The sequence below is a fragment of the Salvelinus sp. IW2-2015 genome, linkage group LG19 (assembly GCF_002910315.2).
Source record: "Salvelinus sp. IW2-2015 linkage group LG19, ASM291031v2, whole genome shotgun sequence".
NCBI lineage: Eukaryota > Metazoa > Chordata > Actinopteri > Salmoniformes > Salmonidae > Salvelinus > Salvelinus sp. IW2-2015.
In genome coordinates this window covers 10482153-10504780 of record NC_036859.1, presented here as the reverse complement: position 1 = coordinate 10504780, position 22628 = coordinate 10482153, and the positions used below count along the sequence as shown (strand labels likewise).

Here is a 22628-nt window from a genome sequence, read left to right as displayed (position 1 = left end):
ATGGCCCGAGGCACTCCGCTCATCAAGAAACTAACACTTGACTCCTCTGATGTCAAAAACTACAGACCGGTATCCCTTCTTTCCAAAACACTTGAGCATTCTGTCTCTGACCAACTCTCTCGCTATCTCTCTCAGGACGATCTTCTTGACCCTAAACAGTCAGGCTTCAAGACAGGTCACTCAACCAAAACTGCTCTTCTCCACACTCCCAAAGCTGACTCTCTCGCCTCCTGTATTTGGGTGTGTTGACAACCAAACACAATATCACTTTTGAAATACAATAAATAGCCTGTTAACTTGATAAGTTAACCAATTATATGTTGGATTCACATCTCCAACTCAAACAAAAATAAAAGTTACAGAATGGAGTTAAGCCAGTGGCTCAGATGGAACTATCCAAGCAGGTATAGTACATATCCTTTAAATGTTTCTATTTGGTTGCCTTGTCAATCAAACACAATTCAAATGTTGATTTTGTAGTACAGTAAATAGCCTAAAGTTAAGGCCATCTTACAAACTAATGTAACACTTAACCTTAAAATTTAGAATGTCTCAAAAGCGAGGAAATGTTGTGTAAAATTACATAATTAGTCATGCTATCCCAAGTTTTACTGTTTAAAGAATGTCTCTTGTTATATGCTGCTGTGTTTTCTAACCTGATACAAACTTGTCTTTGTGGGACTTAAGACTGGGCATATAGCTAAGGTCCCTTTGGGTGCGACTGCAGCATGTGACATTTGAGTTTACTATCTACAGAAAGTCACATGTATGGAAACTTGCAGAAAGGAGCACATTATAGTGTTTGCTGTTGTGAATGCAATTAGCACAAGGTTGATAGCTGAACGGCTCAGCCGTCTATCTTAAAGCTGCACAGACAACTAATTGCCTTTTACACACTATCTGCTGACTGCCATGCATACAAAAAAAAGTACTTCTCTATAAAAGGTGAGAACCAACACTGTTCATTGAGCTTTCAACTATGCACTGTTGAGTGGATGGTTGATTCTCATTTTTTGCAAATCTTATAATAAAGTGTTGTTTAAAAGAATCTGCAGTTTCTCTCTTCCTATAGAATTGCTACCACAACATCCATGGCCACATTTTAAGGTTATTGTAACTATACATTTATTCTAATGTAATCACAAAGCATGCATGTTCAAGATAGCATGCATATGTCATAGTAGGTCTGTGAAGAACTTCAACATTGCTGTAATAATCTGTGCAGAATCTCAAACAGCATTGATCACTTGCATCATGTACTTTTAATGTAATCCAGGTCATTTAGTTCTACTATTAATGAAGCACCATGATAACGCATTACTCTGTTGTATAAATAAACAATATCTGACGTTGTGTTCCAATTTCAACTTTGCTGTGCTTTTAAAATGGTTGAAAGCGCATTGATAGACATTTGGGTAACAACTAAACCAAAAACCAGACAGTTTTTCCATTGGAATTTGGATGTGGTTTTAGATGGTTGAAAGCATAGTGATAACACAACACTTTTTTGAGTGGGTAGGTTATAGGTTGTAATCTCATTGATCAATGTCTCTATCCACACCTGGATTCTGCACATTACAGGATTTTGAAAATAATAAACTGTCAAATTGGTTGTTGATCATTGCTAGACAACCATTTTCAGGTCTTGGTATTGATTTTCATGTACATTTAAGTCAAAACTATAACTCGGCCACTCAGGAACATTCACTGGCTTCTTGGTAAGCACTTACTTTAGTGCCTTGTTACAAACAGGATGCATGTTTTGGAACATTGTTTATCTGTACAGGCTTCCTTTTTATCCCACTGTCAATTAGGTTAGTATTGTGGAATAACTACAATGTTGTTGATCCATTTTCAGTTCTCTTATCACAGCCATTTTACAGTCACCATTGGCCTCATGGTGAAATCCCTGAGCGGTTTCCTTCCTCTGCGGCAACTAAGTCAGGAAGGACGCCTGTATCTTTGTTGTGACTCGGGTGTATTGGTACACCATCCAAAGTGGAATTAATAACTTCACCAGGCTCAAAATAATATTCAATGTCTGCTTTGTTTTACCCATCTACCAATAGGTGCCCTTCACTGCAAGGCATTAGAAAACCTCCCTGGTCTGTTGTTCAATCTGTTTTTGAAAATCACTGCTCGACTGTACCCCACACAAAACTGTATCTGTGGGGTACAGAGATGAGGTAGTCATTAAAAAAACAATGTTAAACACTTATTGCACACAGTCCATGCAACTTAAGAAAATGTTTACTCCTGAACTTATTTAGGCTTGCGCTAACAAAGGGGTTGAATAGTTACTGACTCAAGACATTTCAGCTTTTCATTTTTAATTAATTTGTATACATTTCTAAATATAAGATTCCACTTTGACATTAAGGGGTATTATGTGAAAAGCAAGTGACAACAAATATTAATTTAATCAATTTTAAATTTAAGCTGTAAAAAGTCAAGGGGTATGAATACTTTCTGAAGGCACTGTACATGTAACATGTACGCTGTTGAACTGAAACATTTTATTACCTTGAATTATATTTTTTGAAAGTTATTGCAAGAAATAAAGTTTAGTTATTAACCTGACTTGATACGAGACTGTCCCTTGTAGCAAGAAATTGTTCCAGATAGACAAACACTAACTAGACAACACATACTAAATGGCTACTATATGTTTTCTTTATCTAAATGCGCAGGATCGACTATTTCTAGAAATACATTTGATTAAATAACATTTATGACTGATTAAGTTGTAAATAGGTTGTTCAAATGAAACTGTGGAGCTGTCAACAGTCAAACATGAAAACCATTTCACAAATCAATTAGGAAGAAAAGCGTGTCAAAATGTCTCAAAACACATGCTGTACCACATTTTCACAGAAAGTGTTAGACAAGCTATGCCATGTTTTATTTGTTCCATCTCGTCTGAGACAACATTAAACTTGTGTGTGGATCCCCAGGGTATGCGGCTACCCCATATTGAGACACCGGACGCTCTCCTATGTGAGTTCTCTGATGTGACTTCATACTGGAGCGCTGGGTGAAGCATTTCCCACACTGTGTGCACTTGTAGGGCTTCTCCCCGCTGTGGACCACAGCATGTCTGATCAGGTTGTACTGCTTGGGGAAACTCCTGCCACACTGTTCGCAGGTGTACGGTTTCTCTCCGGTGGTGCCGCCCGACCTCCACTGAGTCCTCATTCTCTTCACCATGTTAAAACTACTGCGACTCAGGCTGTATCCAGAGAAGGTGGAGGTGGTGGCCATGTTTGACCCTGTCATGCACTCACTCATTCTCACTGTTGMTTCTGAAGCCCTGTRCTGATGCTGCCTTGGCTGTAGATCTAAACTATTTCCGTCATTATTTGAGTTCAGTGTCTCGCTGCTCTGTCCTTCTGGCATCTGTTGTCTAGTCTCATCAGCCAATGTCCTGACATGTCTTTTCATGTGTGCTGCTGCACTGAGCATGTCAGCATGTGGTTTCCCTATAGAGTGAAGTGATGGCCCTCCATCATCTGTCATAGTAGGAAGGGATGGAAGCCCACTATGAGATGGGAAAATTGAGATATTCTGAGAGTACTCCTCTATGGCATGAAAGGAGAAATCTGGGTGGCCATCAGGGTCAGTTTCTCTGCCTGGATCCACAGAGGTCCACAGCTGCCCATCAGTCTCATCCATGACAAACTGGTCAGGTCCTGCCAGGGCTGTGGTCTGATCCAGCTCCTCCTTTTTCTCATCCTTCACCATCACTAGCTCTTGTGAGTCCTCATCCTCGGCTGGCTGGTGCTGCTCTGTGCTACACACCTCTGTAGACGCGAGCCGGGGTGTGTCTGGTTCCTCTGGACCATCAGAATTGGGGCAATGTTCCACTGAGTCTTCAGGAGATATGTTGGGTTGTGGGATGAAGTCCTCAAAGTGCCGTTGCTCAAAGGATGGTGGTTGCCCAGGCTTGGAACCAGACTCTAAAGATTTGGGATAAACATAAAAGAAACATTATAAAAGACCCTTAACAGTTGCAAAACATGGGTGCTTTAGAATTGACTGTGTGTGTACGTGTACTCCATATGCCAGAACATAAAACACCAATGAAGCAACTTGGAACGTGCATACCACCACACCCACACTTTCACAGACAGAGCAGTATCACTTATGGTCGCACCCACCCTCTCCAGTGATCCTGAGCTCTTCCTGAGGGTCAGTCTTCCACACATCCTCTGCTGTCTCCTCATCTTTGATCAGTATGGGTTCAGTCTCCGCTCTCTGCTCCACATCTGTAGGCTGTAACAGGGAACTGAGGTTATTACTCTGGACACACCATATCTAACCCTTTTCATACCCATGAATCACACAAAAGCTCTAAATTCTCCTGATATTCCAATAACAGAATTGATCCAAGAGGTCAGGTCTCTGTAATTGTAAAAGGTGATGTATCACACCTGGGGTTGAGAGTCCTCTTCAACAGCCATCTCTCCATCTCCCCACTGTGATTTACTCTTCTGCTTGTTCAAAACAATCTTGACTGGATATGAAGATCTCTCTGATGCCATGGGGTAAAGAACTGCAAAATAATTGTATTCAGTCAAATATTATGGCTATTCACACACACTTGGGTTTTGCATGTGCAATGAATTTATCATTAATAATTGCCAGAAGATTCCGACCCTACGTTGCGCTTGTTTACACCGAGCTGCACTGGGGTCAGACAGCATGACTGTGTAGATCAAGACACTGCGGTGCCAGTATGAGATATGGCTCAGAAAACATACCTCAATCCAGGAATGAGAAATGAGTTTAGGGCTGACCCCATTTATTAAACTGGTCGATGGTTTGTTCGACAGGCTGCTGTTTGACTGAGCCTTCTTTAGTCGAACGGTAGCAAAAAAATTACATAATCATGGTTTACAAGACACCGGTCTGATTTGTGCCTGTCTGAGTGGACTGATCCATTGTGGAGGCCGTGGGTTGGCACAGTCCATCACCCTAAGACGTGCTACTGAAATTGTATATGGTTATATTACATAAGAACAATGGTGCAACACTAATAAAAATAATATTGGTTTATAACAAAACACGCTTTCTCCCACGTTGGAGAGGTCCCTGTCCGCGGTTCTGAATCAGTGCGCTGTTTAATTGCAGCCTTTTCCTAGACCATGTTGCTATAGCAAAGTTAGCCAGCATATTGGTGTTGAGAACAATGTGGCAGAGGCAGCAGTGGAGTTAGGAGATGAGAAAACAGCCCTCACCTCAATTGTCTAAGAAAAGTGAGGAGAGAGGAAACCAACTTAATTTATGGCTTGGCGATATGGCCAAAATATCATAACACAGCATTTTATTTTTTATTAGGCCAAAGTATCATATCATGGCATATTTTTAATTTTTTTTACAGTATGATGGTATATTTTTGAAAAATAAAAGTAAAAAATTTGCTTCATGAGTAGTGTGTGACCGACCCTAGGTTTGAAACACATACATTCCAAGTGATTTCAATAGTTTCTCTTTTCTGATTGATTTATGCTGTTCAAATCAGCTTCAACCAAAAATAATTTTTCTGCATTTTCATACATTTCTGTATTCCTGCACTCATGAGATCATTTCCGCACTGCCACCTAGGGCTGCATGATATGGGCAAACAATCTAGGCCATATTTTTAACCAAATGTTGCAATTGCGATTTAGAGCAAAACACTTGGGTGAACTGTTGGAATCATGGAAATATAATGATAATTCAAATTCTATAGTTAGAATAGAATAGTGGGCAATCTGGAATACAGTGTTTGACATGACAACAAATAAATGCCAGGGAGGAGTTATTGTGGAGTGCTAAAAAGTATTTCGTAGGGGACCCTATAATCTTTGGCTACATTGAATGTTCTCTTAGCTACTTCTTGTAGCTAACATTATTGCTTTGCGTATTCCTGTTTGATTTAGAAGATACTGTTGCACAAAGAAAAAAAAACGTGAAAAAAAAAAACATGCAGATGTACAGTGTTTCATAATTTTTTACTATTTTCTACATTGTAGAATAATAGTAAAGACATCAAAATGATGAAATAACACATGAAAAAAAGTGTTAAATGAAAACATATTTCATATGAGATTCTTCAAAGTAGCCACTCTTTGCCTTGACAGCTTTGCACACTCTTGGAATTCTCTCAACTACCTTCATGGAATGCTTTTCCAACAGTCTTGAAGGAGTTCCCATATGCTGAGCACTTGCTGGCTGCTTTCCCTTCACTCTGCGGTACAACTCATCCCAAACCATCTCTATTGGGTTGAGGTCGGGTGAATGTGGAGGCCAGGTCATCTGATGCAGCACTCCATCCCTCTCCTTCTTGGTCAAATAGCCCTTACACAGCCTGGAGGTGTGTTGGTTCACTGTCCTGTTTGCGCATAGTGGGACTGGCGTATCGCTGCAGAATGCTGTGGTAGCCATGCTGGTTAAGTGTGCCTTGAATTCTAAATAAATCACTGACATTGTCACCAGCAAAGCACCCTCACACCTCCTCCATGCTTCACGGAGGGAACCACACATGCAGAGATCAGCCGTTCACCTACTCTGTGTCTCAAAGACACAGCGGTTGGAACCAAAAATCTCAAATTTGGACTCATCAGACCAAAAGACAGATTTCCACAGGGTCTAACGTCCATTGCTCATGTTTCTTGGCCCAAGCAAGTCTCTTCTTATTGGTGTCCTCTCAACATTTGATGTTGAGATGTGTTACTTGAACTCGGAGGCATTTATTTGGCCTGCAATCTGAGGTGCAGATAATTGCCCATTTCTGAGGCTGGTAACTCAGATGAACTTATTATCTGCAGCAGATGTAACTATGGGTCTTCCATTCTTGTGGTGGTCCTCATGAGAGCCAGTTTCATCATAGTGCTTGGTGGTTTTTGCAACTGCACTTGAAGTAACTTTCAAAGTTCTTGAAATGTTTCACATTGACTGACCCTCATGTCTTAAAGTAGTGATGGACTGTCGTTTCTCTTTGCTTATTTGAGCTCTTCCTGCCATAATATGGACTTGGTCTTTTACCAAATAGGGCTATCTTCTGTATACCCCCTCCCACCAGGTCACAACACAACTGATTGGCTTTTAACAAGGCACACCTGTTAATTGAAATGCATTCCAGGTGACTACCTCATGAAGCTGGTTAAGAGAATGCCAAATGTGTGCAAAGCTGTCATCAAGGCAAAGGGTGGCTACTTTGAAGAATCTCAAATATATTTTGATTTATTTAACACTTTTTTGGTTACTACATGATTCGATGTGTGGTATTTCATAGTATTGATGTCTTTACTATTATTGTACAATTTAGAAAATAGTAAAAATGAAAAGAAAAAAAACCTATGGAATGAGTAAGTGTCCAAACTTTTGACTAGTACTGTAAGTCTACACCATCACTGGTATTATCAGGCTGTATAGTTAGTTACGTTTGTTCTGACTCAGTACATTTATTAGCTAGCTAGCGATTAGCATTAGGCCCAACTTTCTAAGAAAGGTCAAATTAGCTGTTTGCAGATGTAAGAAACACAAACTAATAGTGCAATTATAGAACGTTGGTGGATTTATATTAAGAAGCAAAGTGAAAACAGCATTGTCACGTGCTGCAGAGACTGAACACATGTGTCTGGTGGTAGAGAAACAAATGCGCTCCTTGAGTGACAGGGGGCGGGGCTACGTCTGTGTGAAAAGCGGCATGGCGAGAGATTACTCAAGTAGCAAAGTAAACTATAAAAATGGACGTTACACACGGTGTACCACATTTAACAAACACCGTTATAGAAGGTAAAGCAAAAAAAAAATCGGTCCGTGCATCAATACTGGTATATCATAAAATACGGTATACCGTCCAGCCCTAACTTAATTAGGTCTATAATCAACAGCCCAACTGTTAAATGTGCATGGCTTATTAATAAATCCTCACTTTACAGTGCTTTTGGAAAGTATTTTTGCCCCTTTACATTTTCCATAATTTGTTACGTTATAGCCTTAATCTAAAATTGATTAAATTAATGTTTTTCCACTCCCGAGTGGCACAGCGGTCTAAGGCACTGCATCTCAGTGCAAGAGGCGTCACTACAGTCCCTGGTTCGAATCCAGGCTGTATCACATCCGACCGTGATTGGGTGTCCCATAGGGCGGCGCACAATTGGCTCAGCATCGTCCGGGTTTGGCCAGGGTAGGCCGTCATTGTAAATAATATTTTTCTCTTAACCGACTTACCTAGTTAAATAAAAAGGTTAAATAATACATCTTCACACAATACTCCATAATGACAAAACAATAACAGGTTTTTAGGCATTTTCACAAATGTATTTAAAATTAAAAACAGATGCCTTATTGACATAGCAAAGGGTCTGAATACCTATGAGACTCAAAACTGAGCTCAGGTACATCCTGTTTCCATTGATCATCGTTGACTTGGAATCCACCTGTGATAAATTCAATTGATTGGACATGATTTGGAAAGGCACACCTGTCTATATAAAAGGTCCCATAGGTTACAGTGCATGTCAAAGTAAAATACAAGCCGTGAGGTCAAAAGATTTGTCCGTAGAACTTCGAGACAGATGTGTTGACGGTCCCCAAGAAGTGGCCCCTCCATCATTCTTAAATGGAAGAAGTTTGGAACCACCAAGACTTCCTAGAGCTGGCCGCCTGGCCAAACTGAGCAATCGGGGGACATGGGCATTGGTCAGAGAGGTGACCAAGAACCCGATGGTCATTCAGCCAGCGCCAGAGTTATTCTTGAAAATGGGAGAACCTTCCAGAAGGACAACCATATTTGCAGCGCTCCACCAATCAAGCCTTTACGGTAGTGGTCAGACGGAAGCCATTCTTCAGTTAGAGGCATGACCGCCTGCTTGGAGTTTCCCAAAAGGCACCTAATGACTCTCAGACCATGAGAAACTGCATTATCTGGTTTGATGAAACCAAGATTGAACTCTTTCGCCTGAATGCCAAGCGTCACGTTTGGAGGACACCTGGCACCATCTCTACAGTGAAGCATGGTGGTGGCAGCATCTTGCTGTGGGGATGTTTTTCAGTGGCAGGGACTGAGGGAAAGATGAACGGAGGAAAGTAGAGGGATCCTTGACAAAAACCTGCTGCAGGGCGCTCAGGACCTCAGACTGGGGCGACGGTTCACCTTCCAACAGGACAAGAACCTTAAGCGGACAAGTCTCAATGTCCTTCAGTGACCCAGCCAGAGCCCAGACTTGAACCCAATCGAAAATCTCCGGAGAGACATTAAAATAGCTGTGCAGCAACGCTCCCCATCCAACCTGACAGCGCTTGAAAGGATCTGCAGAGAAATGCGAGAAATTACCCAAATACAGGTGTGCCAAGCTTGTAGCGTCATACCCAAGACTCGAGGCTGTAATCGCTTCAAGGTACTGAGTAAAGGGTCTGAATACATATGTAAATGTATTATAAATAAATAAATCACATTAGCAAAATTCCTAAACCTGTTTTTGCTTTGTCATTATGGGGTAGTGTGTAGATTGAGGGGAAGAAAACCATTTAATTCATTTTAGAATAAGGCTAATATCTACAGAAATAAGACTGCGCCTGCTTGTGTTGTTGCCTGTGAGTTTGTTTAATAGCCTACTGATTCCGTGAGCACCAAGCCTCACTACCACATGTCAGATAAACAGTTTCACAAATTCGGCTGTTTTTAATATTTGCTATGCTGTAAAGGCTTTAGAATTTTTCATTAGAACATTAGCCGGTATTACTTACTTAGTGTTTACACTGTTCCAAATGGTCAGAAATGTGTATTTATAATAAACCCTCTTTCTTTATCTCCTTATTGTTTATTACTACTATCATTAAGTAGTGCCATTAGTAAGGCTTAGTATATAAGCCTTGTATAACCACCAAGCTGTAGGCCTAAGAGTGCATCCTGTTAAGTCCTAATACTAATTTAGGCCTATCAATACTTACATAGGCTACTGTATCAATCAATTTGTCCATGTCATCACACAGATTTACAAGTCATTCATTAGTTGAAATTTGTTTAAAAAAAACTTTATTTTTATTTTTTATAAATCGACCCTTGAATAATAAACCGTTCCATGTCTACAATTGCATGTGACTGTTTTTAGTCTTTGTTACAGCAAAGGGCCAACAATGGTTACTCTGGTACGCTTAATTTATTTAGTATTGTTCCAAATGGTCAATTATATTTTAATCTAACAGCACCCGTTTGGCACATAATATGCACGCAGAGCTTGCTCCTTACCTTTTTCTTGATCTCCAGTATTTTCCACTAGTCATTTATTTCACAAATGACTTAGCTACACTTTACCTCCTGAGCAACCAAACATTTCCCAATTGAGTTTCACACCATCTGCATCCATTTCTCTGTTAAGTATCAGTGTCCAGTGACCAATTTACTGATATAATTATGATATGCTGTAGGTCAGGCCCTATTGGTCAAGTGCATGTGATGCATACCTGTGTCGCGTAAAGAAAACAAGGATTGAGGGAATAGGGGTTGTTTCTCCTAAACAAATGCCTGATTTTTTTAACACAGCACCTGGCATAATTAAATCAATTACAGTCCGACCCCATCTAGTCGTTTGTCTTAAATATTTAATCAAACAGCGCGCTTAAAGCATCAAGTTCAGTGCATATACAGTTGAAGTCAGAAGTTTACATACACCTTAGCCAAATACATTTAAACTCAGTATTTCACAATTCCTGACATTTAATCCTAGTAAAAATTAGGATCACCACTTTATTTTAAGAATGTGAAATGTCAGAATAATAGTAGAGGGAATGATTTATTTATTTCATCACATTCCCAGTGGGTCAGAAGTTTACATACACTCAATTAGTATTTGATAGCATAGCCTTTAAATTGTTTAACTTGGGTCAAACATTTCAGGTAGCCTTCCACAAGCTTCCCACAATAAGTTGGGTGAATTTTGGCCCATTCCTCCTGACAGAGCTGGTGTAACTGAGTCAGGTTTGTAGACCTCCTTGCTCGCACACGCCTTTTCAGTTCTGCCCACAAATTTATGGGATTGAGGTCAGGGCTTTGTGATGGCCACTCCAATACCTTGAATTATGTCCTTAAGCCATTTTGCAACAAATTTGGAAGTATGCTTGGGGTAATTGTCCATTTGGAAGACCCATTTGCAACCAAGCTTTAACTTCCTGACTGATGTCTTGAGATGTTGCTTCAATATATCCACATAATTTTCCTTCCTCATGAGGCCATTTACTTTGTGAAGTGCACCAGTCCCTCCTGCAGCAAAGCACCCCCACAACATGATGCTGCCCCCCTGTGCTTCACGGTTGGGATGCTGTTCTTCGGCTTGCAAGCCTCCCCCTTTCTCCTCCAAACATAACGATGGTCATTATGGCCAATCAGTTCTAGTTTTATTTCATCAGACCAGAGGACATTTCACCAAAATGTACGATCTTTGTGCAGTTGCAAACCATAGTCTGCCTTTTTTTAATGGCGGTTTTGGAGCAGTGGCTTCTTCCTTGCTTTCAGGTTATGTCGACATAGGACTCGTTTTACTATCGATGTAGATACTTTTGTGCCCGTTTCCTCCAGCATCTTCACAAGGTTCTTTGCTGTTCTGGGATTCATTTTCACTTTTCACACCAAAATACCTTCATCTCTAGGAGACGGAACGCGTCTCCTTCCTGAGCGGTATGACGGCTGCGTGGTCCCATGGTGTTTATACTTGCGTATTATTGTTTGTACAGATGAACGTGTTACCTTCAGGCATTTGGAAATTGCTCCCAAGGATGAACCAGACTTGTGGAGGGATACATTTTTTTTCTCCTGAGGTCTTGGCTGATTTCTTTTGATTTTCCCATGATGTCAAGCAAAGAGTTAAGGTAGGTCTTGAAATACATCCACAGCTACACCTCCAATTGACTCAGGCTAATTGACATAATTTATCAGAAGCTTCTAAAGGCATGACAATTTTCTGGAATTTTCCAAGCTATTTAAAGGCACAGTCAACCTAGTGTATGTTAACTTCTGACCCACTGGAATTGTGATACAGTGAAATAATCTGTCTGTAAACAATTGTTGGAAAAATTACTTGTTTCATACTTTATGCGTATGTCCTAACCGACTTGTCAAAACTATAGTTTGTTAACAAGAAATTTGTGGAGTGGTTGAAAAACGTGTTAAATGACTCCAACCTAAGTGTAAGTAAACTTCCGACTTCAACTGTAGTTTACTTTACTAAAACACAGGATGTCTAAATATGGCAAAATACACATTTAAAATGACCAATTAATTATTGTACTTTTGGGATTGTTTGATTAAGTGATAATGCACCAGAAGCTGGTCTTTGGGAGGAGAAATTGGTATGGGTGTTAGGCCAGAGATGAAGTCTATGGCCACCAATAATCTTCCAAACACAGACACCATTTGGAGTACAACGCATTTCTCATCCCTGGATTTACATGTTTTCCGAGCACTGGCGCCAAAGTGTCTTGATCTACATAGACATGCTGTCCAACCCCAGTGCAGCACTGTGTAAACAAGGGTAATGGTAGGGTTGCAATCTTCTGTCAACACAAATATAGGCATGCTTCCCAACAAACAGTTCGGTAGAGTTCGTACATCTTATGACTTTGACTTTGTTCGTTTTGCACTTCGATTAAGTTTTTTTTCGGGCTGTTCGTGCGCACATTTTTTTCCGGAGGCAAGCCGAAGTTCGGAGCCGAAGTCTACGCCCCTTCGTCGTTGATTAGTCAGCTGTAGGGATTCGTCAAAGTATGTCATTCAACGACAGACGACTCGATTTCATGTCTTTTCAGGGTCTTTTACTTAAGGAATTCTTATCACTTTACCAGATCCCTGGAACACAAAGATTTAGCAATTTTTTTTTTTAGATGCCATTCCCTCAGGTGTTGATTTATTATTCAGGAACGTGTCAAGACCTGACCCTCAGAGTCTACCTTCCATTAACCCTGTTGACTCATCAGTAGGAAAGATTTGTTTCTCTTTTGGTCCATTCAACAACAGAGCGATACAAACCTTGTTTCAGCAAAATGTTGTATCTATACCTTATGTCATGCCTTATTGGAATGGATTTATTGATATCTGTTGAAAACAGTTTGGATGTTGCCACACACATACCTACTTAACAAAATTAAGGAAGTTTCCTTTAGAATTATTCATAAATATTATCCTGCCAACCACTATATGAAGAAGATTAGGAAAAACAAACTCAAATTGTACCTTTTGTAATGACCACCCAGAAACGGTGTTACATCTTTTTCGGCAATGTATTCATGTAAGAAAACTGTGGCAAGACATCAGTAGATTTATTGAACACATTTATGAAAATTTTACACTATTGTGGAGAGATGTACTGCTTGGATATTTTACTTACAAGAGAAATAAGTTGAAACAATTTTATGTAACTCATTTCATTCTTTTGGCCAAATTTTATATTCACAAATGCAAATTTACAAGCATTTTCGTTCCTTACAAAAAGAAATAGAACTGTATTTTAAGACCATTAAATACTCTGCTAACAAAAAAGCTGTTACACATAATTCTATGCATGTCCCTTAAGGTCCTTGTGTAATGTGATATTGTAACCCCTAGCCCAATTGTCCTTTGTATATTATTTATATATACACTTGTGTTCCAACATGTACTTCCTGTATTGATTTGTTGTTAATCAAATAACTCGATTTCATGTACATTTTTTTATCGAAAAATACTGCAAACCTCTTAGATGTAAAATTAAGCGACTGAGAAATTGGGCAAAAACGTCAATATTAATGACATTTCTTGAGTTCTTAGATTCATTCAGACTATTTTGAGGAAGTGTATACTGGCTACGGCGTACAAAATGGACAAACAGTACTATTGCCACTTCTTGTTTTTCAAGCGAAGGTCTTAAGGGAATACGCGAGTACACTCGTTCGGTTCGACTAGCCGAGTTTTCGAACTGAAGCATAAATGTATCATACACATCTACCTTTTTTCCTGAATTGTCCTCGTGTCTTCTTCAGCTCGCTCTCCATCATTTGACACTTCCTTTTCAGTACATCAATATCTCGCTGGCTTTGGGTAATTTCCAATCGTATAACTGCACAGCTATCATCAACCCGTTTGTTAATTTCTGCTACAGCTGCTTTAGCCAAAACCTCCATAATGGATACCAACTGCGCCATGTTGTCCAGCCCAAATTACAGTTTTGTATTCTGTGTGAAGAAAAGTATACAATTTCGAACTGAATGTGCACTGAACAATCCGTAGATATTTATAACTGGCAACAACGTAAGTGGCGACGTTATATGCGTCCGCAATTGCACTTCCTTTCAACGCCTGACGTACTTCTTCGATGGGGTTTAACGGTGGTTGGCATTCAATGTTAATGTTGCATTACCGCCACCAGCTGGACGGGGTATTGAATAAGATACTAAAAAAACATTGCGGTGAAGGTGGAAAACGACATACAAATGAACTAGTTCATACAGATTCTAGATATTTAACGCTAAATTACCAAACCCAGGGCATACCTGGCTAGCACATTTAAAATAATTGGAATTCACCACTTATGAGGATCAATTAGATAGTCTCACAGACACTTTTCAGAATGAGGTCCTTCTTCCAATAGGGTTTCACCAGGTACCGTGCTTCACACAGAACCTACAGTCACCCTGGCCCCTCACCCCTGCAGACCGCACCAATCCCCACTGTGATCAATTCAGTGTCAGGACAGCTCTAGGTCGCCCGCAACCGCCCAATGATGTGTGTCTTTGAGTCGCCTAACTCTCAGATCATCCTCCACTGACTTGGCCCTGTTTACGCCTCCAAGGTGCCACCCTCACACAGGAATACACACTCAGAGCCTACGTAACAGAGGCTTTTCAAAAAACTTGACTTTGCGTGTTTCACTCACCTCTTTATTTAAAAAAAAAAACTAAGTTAGAGATGTGATATCCACTCGGCTCGCTGCCTCTCAGATCAAAGGCGCTTCATTCCCGAAGTGAGGTCTCCCTGAGATCCCAAGTTTGAGGGATCCTTCGTGCACGATTTACCCAGGTTGTCAGGAGCGATCACCAAGTGAAGATCCACATCACCATCCCCAAATGTGGTGGTTCATTTATCAAATGAGGAGAGACAAACTTATCACACAAGTCAGAGTTATACTTAAACTAAATCTTTAATCACTTATTAAGGGAGCAGAATACAATGCACACATATAAAGTGAATCGATTGAGTGCTCTATGATAATGATGGCTGGTCGACGAATCACACGCAGATGATTCGTTGAGAGCCCAGAGCAAAAGTACAAAGGTATTTTGTAGCCAAGATTCACCCCTTTCAACCTATATGATGAACAGATGTATAGGATGGGTCACAAGGTTAAGATTTGTATGAAAGATACTTATAATTCACAGCAGACAGTATCTGCTGTGTCAACAGTTACCTTTCATTGTACAGACCAGGGTCTGGCCCTGGGGTCATCTCTCCCTGGTACTATATAGAACAGAAACATTAACTCATGATCTGGAATGTGACCTCTTTAGGTTTTATCACCCAAAAGACAGCATAAATCTCCTGTCGGTGTTATCTCCCAGAGGCCCATCCTCATTAGAACAAACACAGATGAGCGTTCTAACAATACTCTATTCCGTTGAATAAAACAACCATTTGATGCAATAATAGCATTATAACATAATCTTGCAATTTTCCACCATAGGATATTATTTAATGAAGCTGCCAGTTGAGGACTTGTGAGGCGTCTGTTTCTCAAACTAGAGACTCTAATGTAACCTGAACACCATTGAACACCTTTGGGATGAATTAGAACGCCAACTGCGAGCCAGGCCTAATCACCCATTATCATTGCTCGACCTCACTAAATGCTCCTAAGGCTGAATGGAAGCAAGTCCCCGCAGCAACGCTCCAACATCGTCCCAGAAGAGTGGAGGCTGTTATATCAGCAAAGGGGGGACCAACTCCATATTAATGCCCATGATTTTGGAATGAGATGTTCGACGAGCAGGTGTCCACATACACTACCAAAAGTATCTCAGAACTTCTTTCTCTCTGTGACCCAAAGCGCAGCCTTAGATCCTCAGACAAAGCACTGATGACCATTCCAAAGTCTAGGTTGAAAACTAAAGGAGGCTTGGCATTTGCCATTAGGGCCCCTAGACTTTGTAATGGCATGCCAGAGGAGATAAGGCTTACAGAATCAGTGACTCCTGAAAACGCACTTCTATAGAATTGCTTTAAATGCTTTATTTTCTGCTTTGCCTATGTATCTTTGTAACGTGTGTTGTCATGTCTCTGTATTATTGTAATATGCTTTTAAAAATGCGATTTTTTGTTGTTGCTGTAAATCACATAAATTAAGTTTATTATTATTATTACATTGAAAACATTTTGCTTTGCTCAACAGTCAGAAGTCTCTGCTGAGAGGGCCATGCAGAAGAAAGAATGGCTGAAGAACAATGTTTGACCCCTCAATCAAGTCGCAGAGTACAGTGGCAAGAAAAAGTATGTGAACCTTTTGGAATTACCTGCATAAGTCATTTAGGCAGGTTACCTTAGTGTTCTTGGGCACAGGGACTATGGTGGTCTGCTTGAAACATGTAGGTATTACACTCAGACAGGGAGAGGTTGAAAATGTCAGTGAAGACACTAGCCAGTTGGTCAGCGCATGCTCGGAGTACACGTCCTGGTAATCCGTCTGGCCCTGCAGCCTTGTGAATGTTGATCTGTTTAAAGGTCTTACTCACATCGGCTGCGGAGAGCGTGATCACACAGTTGTCCGGAACAGCTGATGCTCTCAAGCATGTGTCAGTGTTACTTGCCTCGAAGCGAGCATAGAAGTTATTTAGCTCATCTGGTAGGCTTGTGTCACTGGGCAGATCTCGCTGTGCTTCCCTTTGTAGTCTGTAATGGTTTGCAGGCCCTGCCACAACCGACAAGCACCGGAGCCAGTGTAGTATGATTCGATCTTAGTCCTGTATTGACGCTTTGCCTGTTTGATGGTTCGTCGGAGGCCATAGCGGGATTTCTTATAAGCTTCCGGGTTAGAGTCCCGCTCCTTGAAAGCGGCAGCTCCCTTTACTCAAAGTACTGAGTAAAGGGTCTGAATACTGATGTAAATGTAATATATTTTTTGAAATTTACAAAAATGTCTAAACCTGTTTTTGCTTTGTCACCAGGCAACCAAAAGACCTTAACTTTTGTCTTCATTCTTGGCAACAATTGTGTCTACTCTCAGGCATTCACCATAATGAATGGAGAGGCTCTAGAGAACAAGACCTTGCTTGGGGCAGTTGATGTCTGTTTCAAATATTTTCATCTGTTTGACATTAACTACCCCCAAGCAATGTTCCCCTGCATGGAAATTCTCACAATCCGTTGCGTACCAGCTACCTGGCACAGAGTCCCCTGCAGTTAGGTTTCTGAGAACATTCATTTCTTCACAAGTGCTGTAGAAATATAAGGGAGTTGTGATATTATTTTACTACAATTGTAGTACTACTAATCCATTGGTGTTTGGACATCAGCTGTTGTAGTCTTCAGATAGACAAGAACTTCTTGTCTGGCATGTGTCATACATTATCAGATGCTTTAAGACTTTTACTTGTAATTATCTGGCAAAGTATCTTTACTTTTACTCAATTCTTGTGTACTTTTTTCAAATTATTAATTGTGCATTTAAAAGGTTTAAGATGTTGGCTATTTTGGTTCCATTAAGTTCAACATCTTTTTACAGTGCATTCATTTGGAATGCATTGGACATGCCAGATCAACCATGAACCTGAGCTGAGCGGCCTAGCACACAGCGTTCTTAACATTACAGGATGAAATTGTTTCAATCGTTTTTTATATTGCGTACAAGCTATGATTATGAAACAATGTGTAGGATTTTAACTTAGAGGCTACTGGGTTGAAGCAGGGTTATCAATGGTGAGATTTTATAACACTATGTAAAATTATGTATTGTTCCTTTTAGGGGGGGGGGGGGTGCTGTTTAAGTGAGAAGAGCATTTTGCACCTGCGCCTGAAAAATCTAATGATCCTGTTCTATGTTGTCAAAATAATTTTTGGGCTATACATCAATTCTGTCAATAAACATCAATAAATGTTTTTCAATTTACCATCCGCTTCTCATCATTGATTGACCAAATAGGATATGTTGACAATGGTCTGTGTGGTAACATTTACCATTGATTGCTATTGTTTAGAAGCAGTTTGCTTTTTAAATCAGAATTATCGATCTTGTAACATAGAAAATATTTAAAAAATAACCCAGTGTTTGGTGGAAAAATACATGAATAACAATAACCCAGCAAAAGAGTCAAAAGCAACCCACTGCTGGGTCAAAATAACCAATGTTCAGGTCAATCAAATAACACAACGTGTTGGGACATTTACATAACCCAACAGTGCTGGGTCACAATAACCCAGTGTTGGGTATGTATTATAGTGACCCAGGGCTGGGTTACAGGAATTACCCAAATTGGTTCATTTTTGACCCAGCTATTTTTTGTGTACATGCATTATTTGGCTTACAGTAGATTGATGCATGTTGCATAAAATTACTATTGGAGTAATTGCCATGATGTTTAGATCAAATGCAACGGTTCCCCCCCAAAAAACACACAAAAAAACTAAAATTGCCAGCAGTTGGCCTACCATGTAAGAGGAAGACATGCTTCTTTTGAACCTAAAATGAAGAAAATAAAATAAATTGTATGAGTATTCACTAAAAACAAATGGGTTAAAAATAACACAACTATGGATCACTAATAGGCATTGGGATATTTCAGCATAATGCTTTGAGTTACATTTTTTTTACTCCCAATAGCTGGTTTATAATAACCTACTGATAATATTATTTGTTTTGATTGTATTTACTTTATTAATTATTGTCATAATAATAATACAAAAATCCATTGTTACACTTAATCCTCTGTCATTCATAACATACACATTCAGATACTAAATGACAGTGCTTTGCAAAAAATGCACAAAAAAAAGCAAACAAATAAATTACATAACATATTCATTTTTGTACATTTAAATAATAGTATTTAATTTCTGCCACTCAAGTTTCTCCTCTATACATAAATCGATGGGGCATTAATAACACATACCAGTTAAATTACTGTGTACTACGAAACGAATGTAAAGGCAGCCTAATCTATAGTTTGCTGGTCATCTATGCTGGTCATCTATGAACATTGGAACATCTTGGCCATGTTCTGTTATAATCTCCACCCGGCACAGCCAGAAGAGGACTGGCCACCCCTCATAGCCTGGTTCCTCTCTAGGTTTCTTCCCAGGTTTTAGCCTTTCTAGGGAGTTTTTCCTATCCACCGTGCTTCTACACCTGCATTTCTTGCTGTTTGGGTTTTAGGCTGGGTTTCTGTACAGCACTTTGATATATCAGTTGATGTAAGAAGGGCTATATAAATACATTTTATTTGATTAGGCTACCTAATTTCTAAATAGGACTCAAAGCCCTATTCGGAAAGTATTCAGACCCCTTGACTTTTCCACATTTATTACAGCCTTATTATAAAATGATTAAATAGCCCCCCCCCCCCCCCCCCCATCTACACATCTATAATGACAAAAAAAAACAGGTTTAGAATTAAATTTTTTAACCCCACCCCCCCCCCCAAAAGTATAACATTTACATAAGTATTCAAACCCTTTGTTTACTCAGTTTCTTTGTTGAAGCACCTTTGCAGCGATTCAAGTCCAGGCTCTGGCTGCCACTCAAGACATTCAGAAACTTATCCCGAAGCCACTCGTGCGTTGTCTTGGCTGTGTGCTTATGGTCATTGTCCTGTTGGAAGGGTAACCTTAGCCGCAGTCTAAGATCCTGGCAGGTTTCATCAAGGATCTCTCTGTACTTTCGCCTTTCATTTTTCCCTTGATCCTGACTAGTCTCCCAGTCCCTGCCGTGAAAACATTCCCACAGCATGATGCTATCACCCACCCTTCACGAAGGATGGTGCCAGGCAAACTCGAAACGGTCTGTCATGCGCCTTTTACTGAGGAGTGGCTTCCTGTCTGGCCACTCTACCACTAAAGGCCTGATTGGTGGAGTGCTGCCGAGATGGTTATCCTTCTGGAAAGTTCTCCATCTCCCCAGAGAAACTCTAGAGCTCTGCCAGAGTGACCATCGGGTTCTTGGTCACCTCCCTGACCAAGGCCGTTTCCGCCAATTGCAGTTTGGCTGGGCGGCCAGCTCTAGGAAAGTTTGTGGTTCCAAACTTTTCCATTTAAGAATGATGGAGGCCACTGTGTTCTTAGGGACCTTCAATGCTGGGGCGGCAGGTAGCCTAGTGGTTAGAGCGTTGAACTAGTAACCGAAAGGTTGCAGGATCGAATCCCCGAGCTGACAAAGTAAAAATATGTTGTTCTGTCCCTGAACAAGGCAGTTAACCCACTGTTCCTAGGCTGTCATTGAAAATAAGAATTTGTTCTTAACTGACTTGCCTAGTTAATAATAAAATACTGCAGAAATGTATTGGTACCCATCCTCAGATCTGTGCCTCGACACTATCTTATCTCGAACCTCTACAGACAATTCCTTCGACCTCATGGCTTGGTTTTTGCACTGTCAACTGTGGGACCTTATATAGACAGGTGTGTGCCTTTACAAATCATGTCCAATCAATTGAATTTACCACCGTTGGACTACAATCAAGTTGTAGAAACATCTCAAGGATAACCAATGGAAACAGGATGCACCTGAGCTCAATTTAAAGTCTCATAGCAAAAGGTCTGAATACTTATGTAAATAAGGTATCCGTTTATTTTTTAAATAAATTTGCTAACATTTCTAAAAACCTGTTTTCGCTTTGTCATTGTTGGGTATTGTGTGGAAATTGACAAGACAAAAAATGTATAATCCATTTTAGAATAAGGCTGTAACGTAACAAATGTGGAAAAAGGTAAGGTGTGTGAATACTTTCCGAATGCACTTTGTCTACACAGTAATGGTGGCCGGCTGCAAATCATTTTTTTGAGGTGATATGCCTATTTTAGCTAAATCTACAAATTAAATAGATTTTTACTCTTCCAATAATAAACATAAAAAGCATAATGTACACAGACTTCATGTAGCCTAGATGTTTGTAAAGGCATTCATGGTGAGATCTTTAATAATAAATGTACACAAACTGACACATGACGTACAAATGTGATGTGTAGGCCAACAAGACGTGAACACTACGTCTACATGACGTGAGGTGAATGCTCTCCATTGACAGTCCATGTTGTAGCAACCACAGGAATGGAAAGTAAAATCAGAGGATAGATGTTGTAGTGGCAGCTGTAGAAGTACTTGTGTGTACATGATTTTACTGCAGAAGAGTTACAACATGTTTTGAACGATAGTGTCCAGTCCTCCCAGGCTGCTGGCCTGGAGTTTGATAAGATACGGGCAAAGTGGTGGAACAGTGGTGAGGTTTTAATGGGTGTATTGTTAGTTGGTAGGGATTTTTTTTCCTCATAAAGTGTAACCTAATGAATTCAAACTACAGAAGAGTAGGCTGATACGCAGCCAATACAGTAGGTTTGCGGACCGCCATAATACCAAAGTAGAAGACAGTCCATTCCATGTTAATTCATGACGGTATCTTCTGGCGATAGGAAGACATTAGGTGACTTGGTGAGAGGTATCAGTAGCTTCATTCGGCTTAAATTTACAGTGCCTTGCAAAAGTATTCATCCCCCTTGGCGTTGTTCCTATTTTGTTGCATTACAACCTGTAATTTAAATGGATGTTTTATTTGGATTTCATGTAATGGACATACACAAAATAGTCCAAATTGGTGAAGTGAAATAAAAAATAAAAAAAACGTATTAAAAAAAAGTTTTAACGGAAAAGTGGTGCCTGCATATGTATTCACACCTTTTGCTTTGAAGCCCCTACATAAGATCTGGTGCAACCAATTACCCTCAGTAATCACATAATTAGTTAAATAAAGTTCACCTGTGTGCATTCTAAGTGTCACATGATCTCAGTGTATATATACAGCTGTTCTGAAAGGCCCCAGAGTCTGCAACATCACTAAGCAAGGGGCTCCACCAAGCAAGCGGCACCATGAAGACCAAGGAGCTCTCCAAACAGGTCAGAGACAAAGTTGTGGAGAAGTACAGATCAGGGTTGGGTTATAAAACAATATCTGAAACTTTGAACATCCCACGGAGCACCATTAAATAAATAAAAATTAATGGAAAGAATATGGCATCACAACAAATCTGCCAAGAGAGGGCTGCCCACCAAAACTCACAGACCAGGCATGGAGGGCATTGATCAGAGAGGCAACAAAGAGACCAAAGATAATCCTGAAGGAGCTGCAAAGCTCCACAGCAGAGATTGGAGTATCTGTCCATTGGACCACTTTAAACTGTACACTCCACAGAGCTGGGCTTTCCTGGAAGAGTGGGCAGAAAAAAAGCCATTGCATAAAGAAAAGGGTGGCTCGACAAAGTATTGACTTTGGGGGGTGAATAGTTATGCATGCTCAAGTTCTGTTTTTTTGTCTTATTTCTTGTTTGTTTTACAATAAAAAATATTTTGCATCTTCAAAGTGGTAAGCATATTTTGTAAATGAAATGATACAAACCCCCCCAAAATCTATTTTAATTC

At 40.1% G+C, this 22628-nt stretch overlaps 1 protein-coding gene across 1 annotated transcript in view; it reads right to left on the bottom strand.

Moving 5' to 3' along the window:
• Window positions 1-1216: 1216 nt before the first annotated feature.
• LOC111979580 (uncharacterized) overlaps window positions 1217-22628 on the bottom strand; it is a 102574-nt gene continuing 81162 nt past the window's right edge. The window contains exons 24-27 of the mRNA XM_070449100.1: window positions 13965-14175; window positions 4431-4552; window positions 4158-4272; window positions 1217-3956 (exon numbers count right to left, since the gene is read on the bottom strand). Coding sequence (XP_070305201.1) covers window positions 2902-3956; window positions 4158-4272; window positions 4431-4552; window positions 13965-14175 — 1503 coding nt within the window. The 3' untranslated portion in view covers window positions 1217-2901. The remainder of the gene's footprint in view (window positions 3957-4157; window positions 4273-4430; window positions 4553-13964; window positions 14176-22628) is intronic.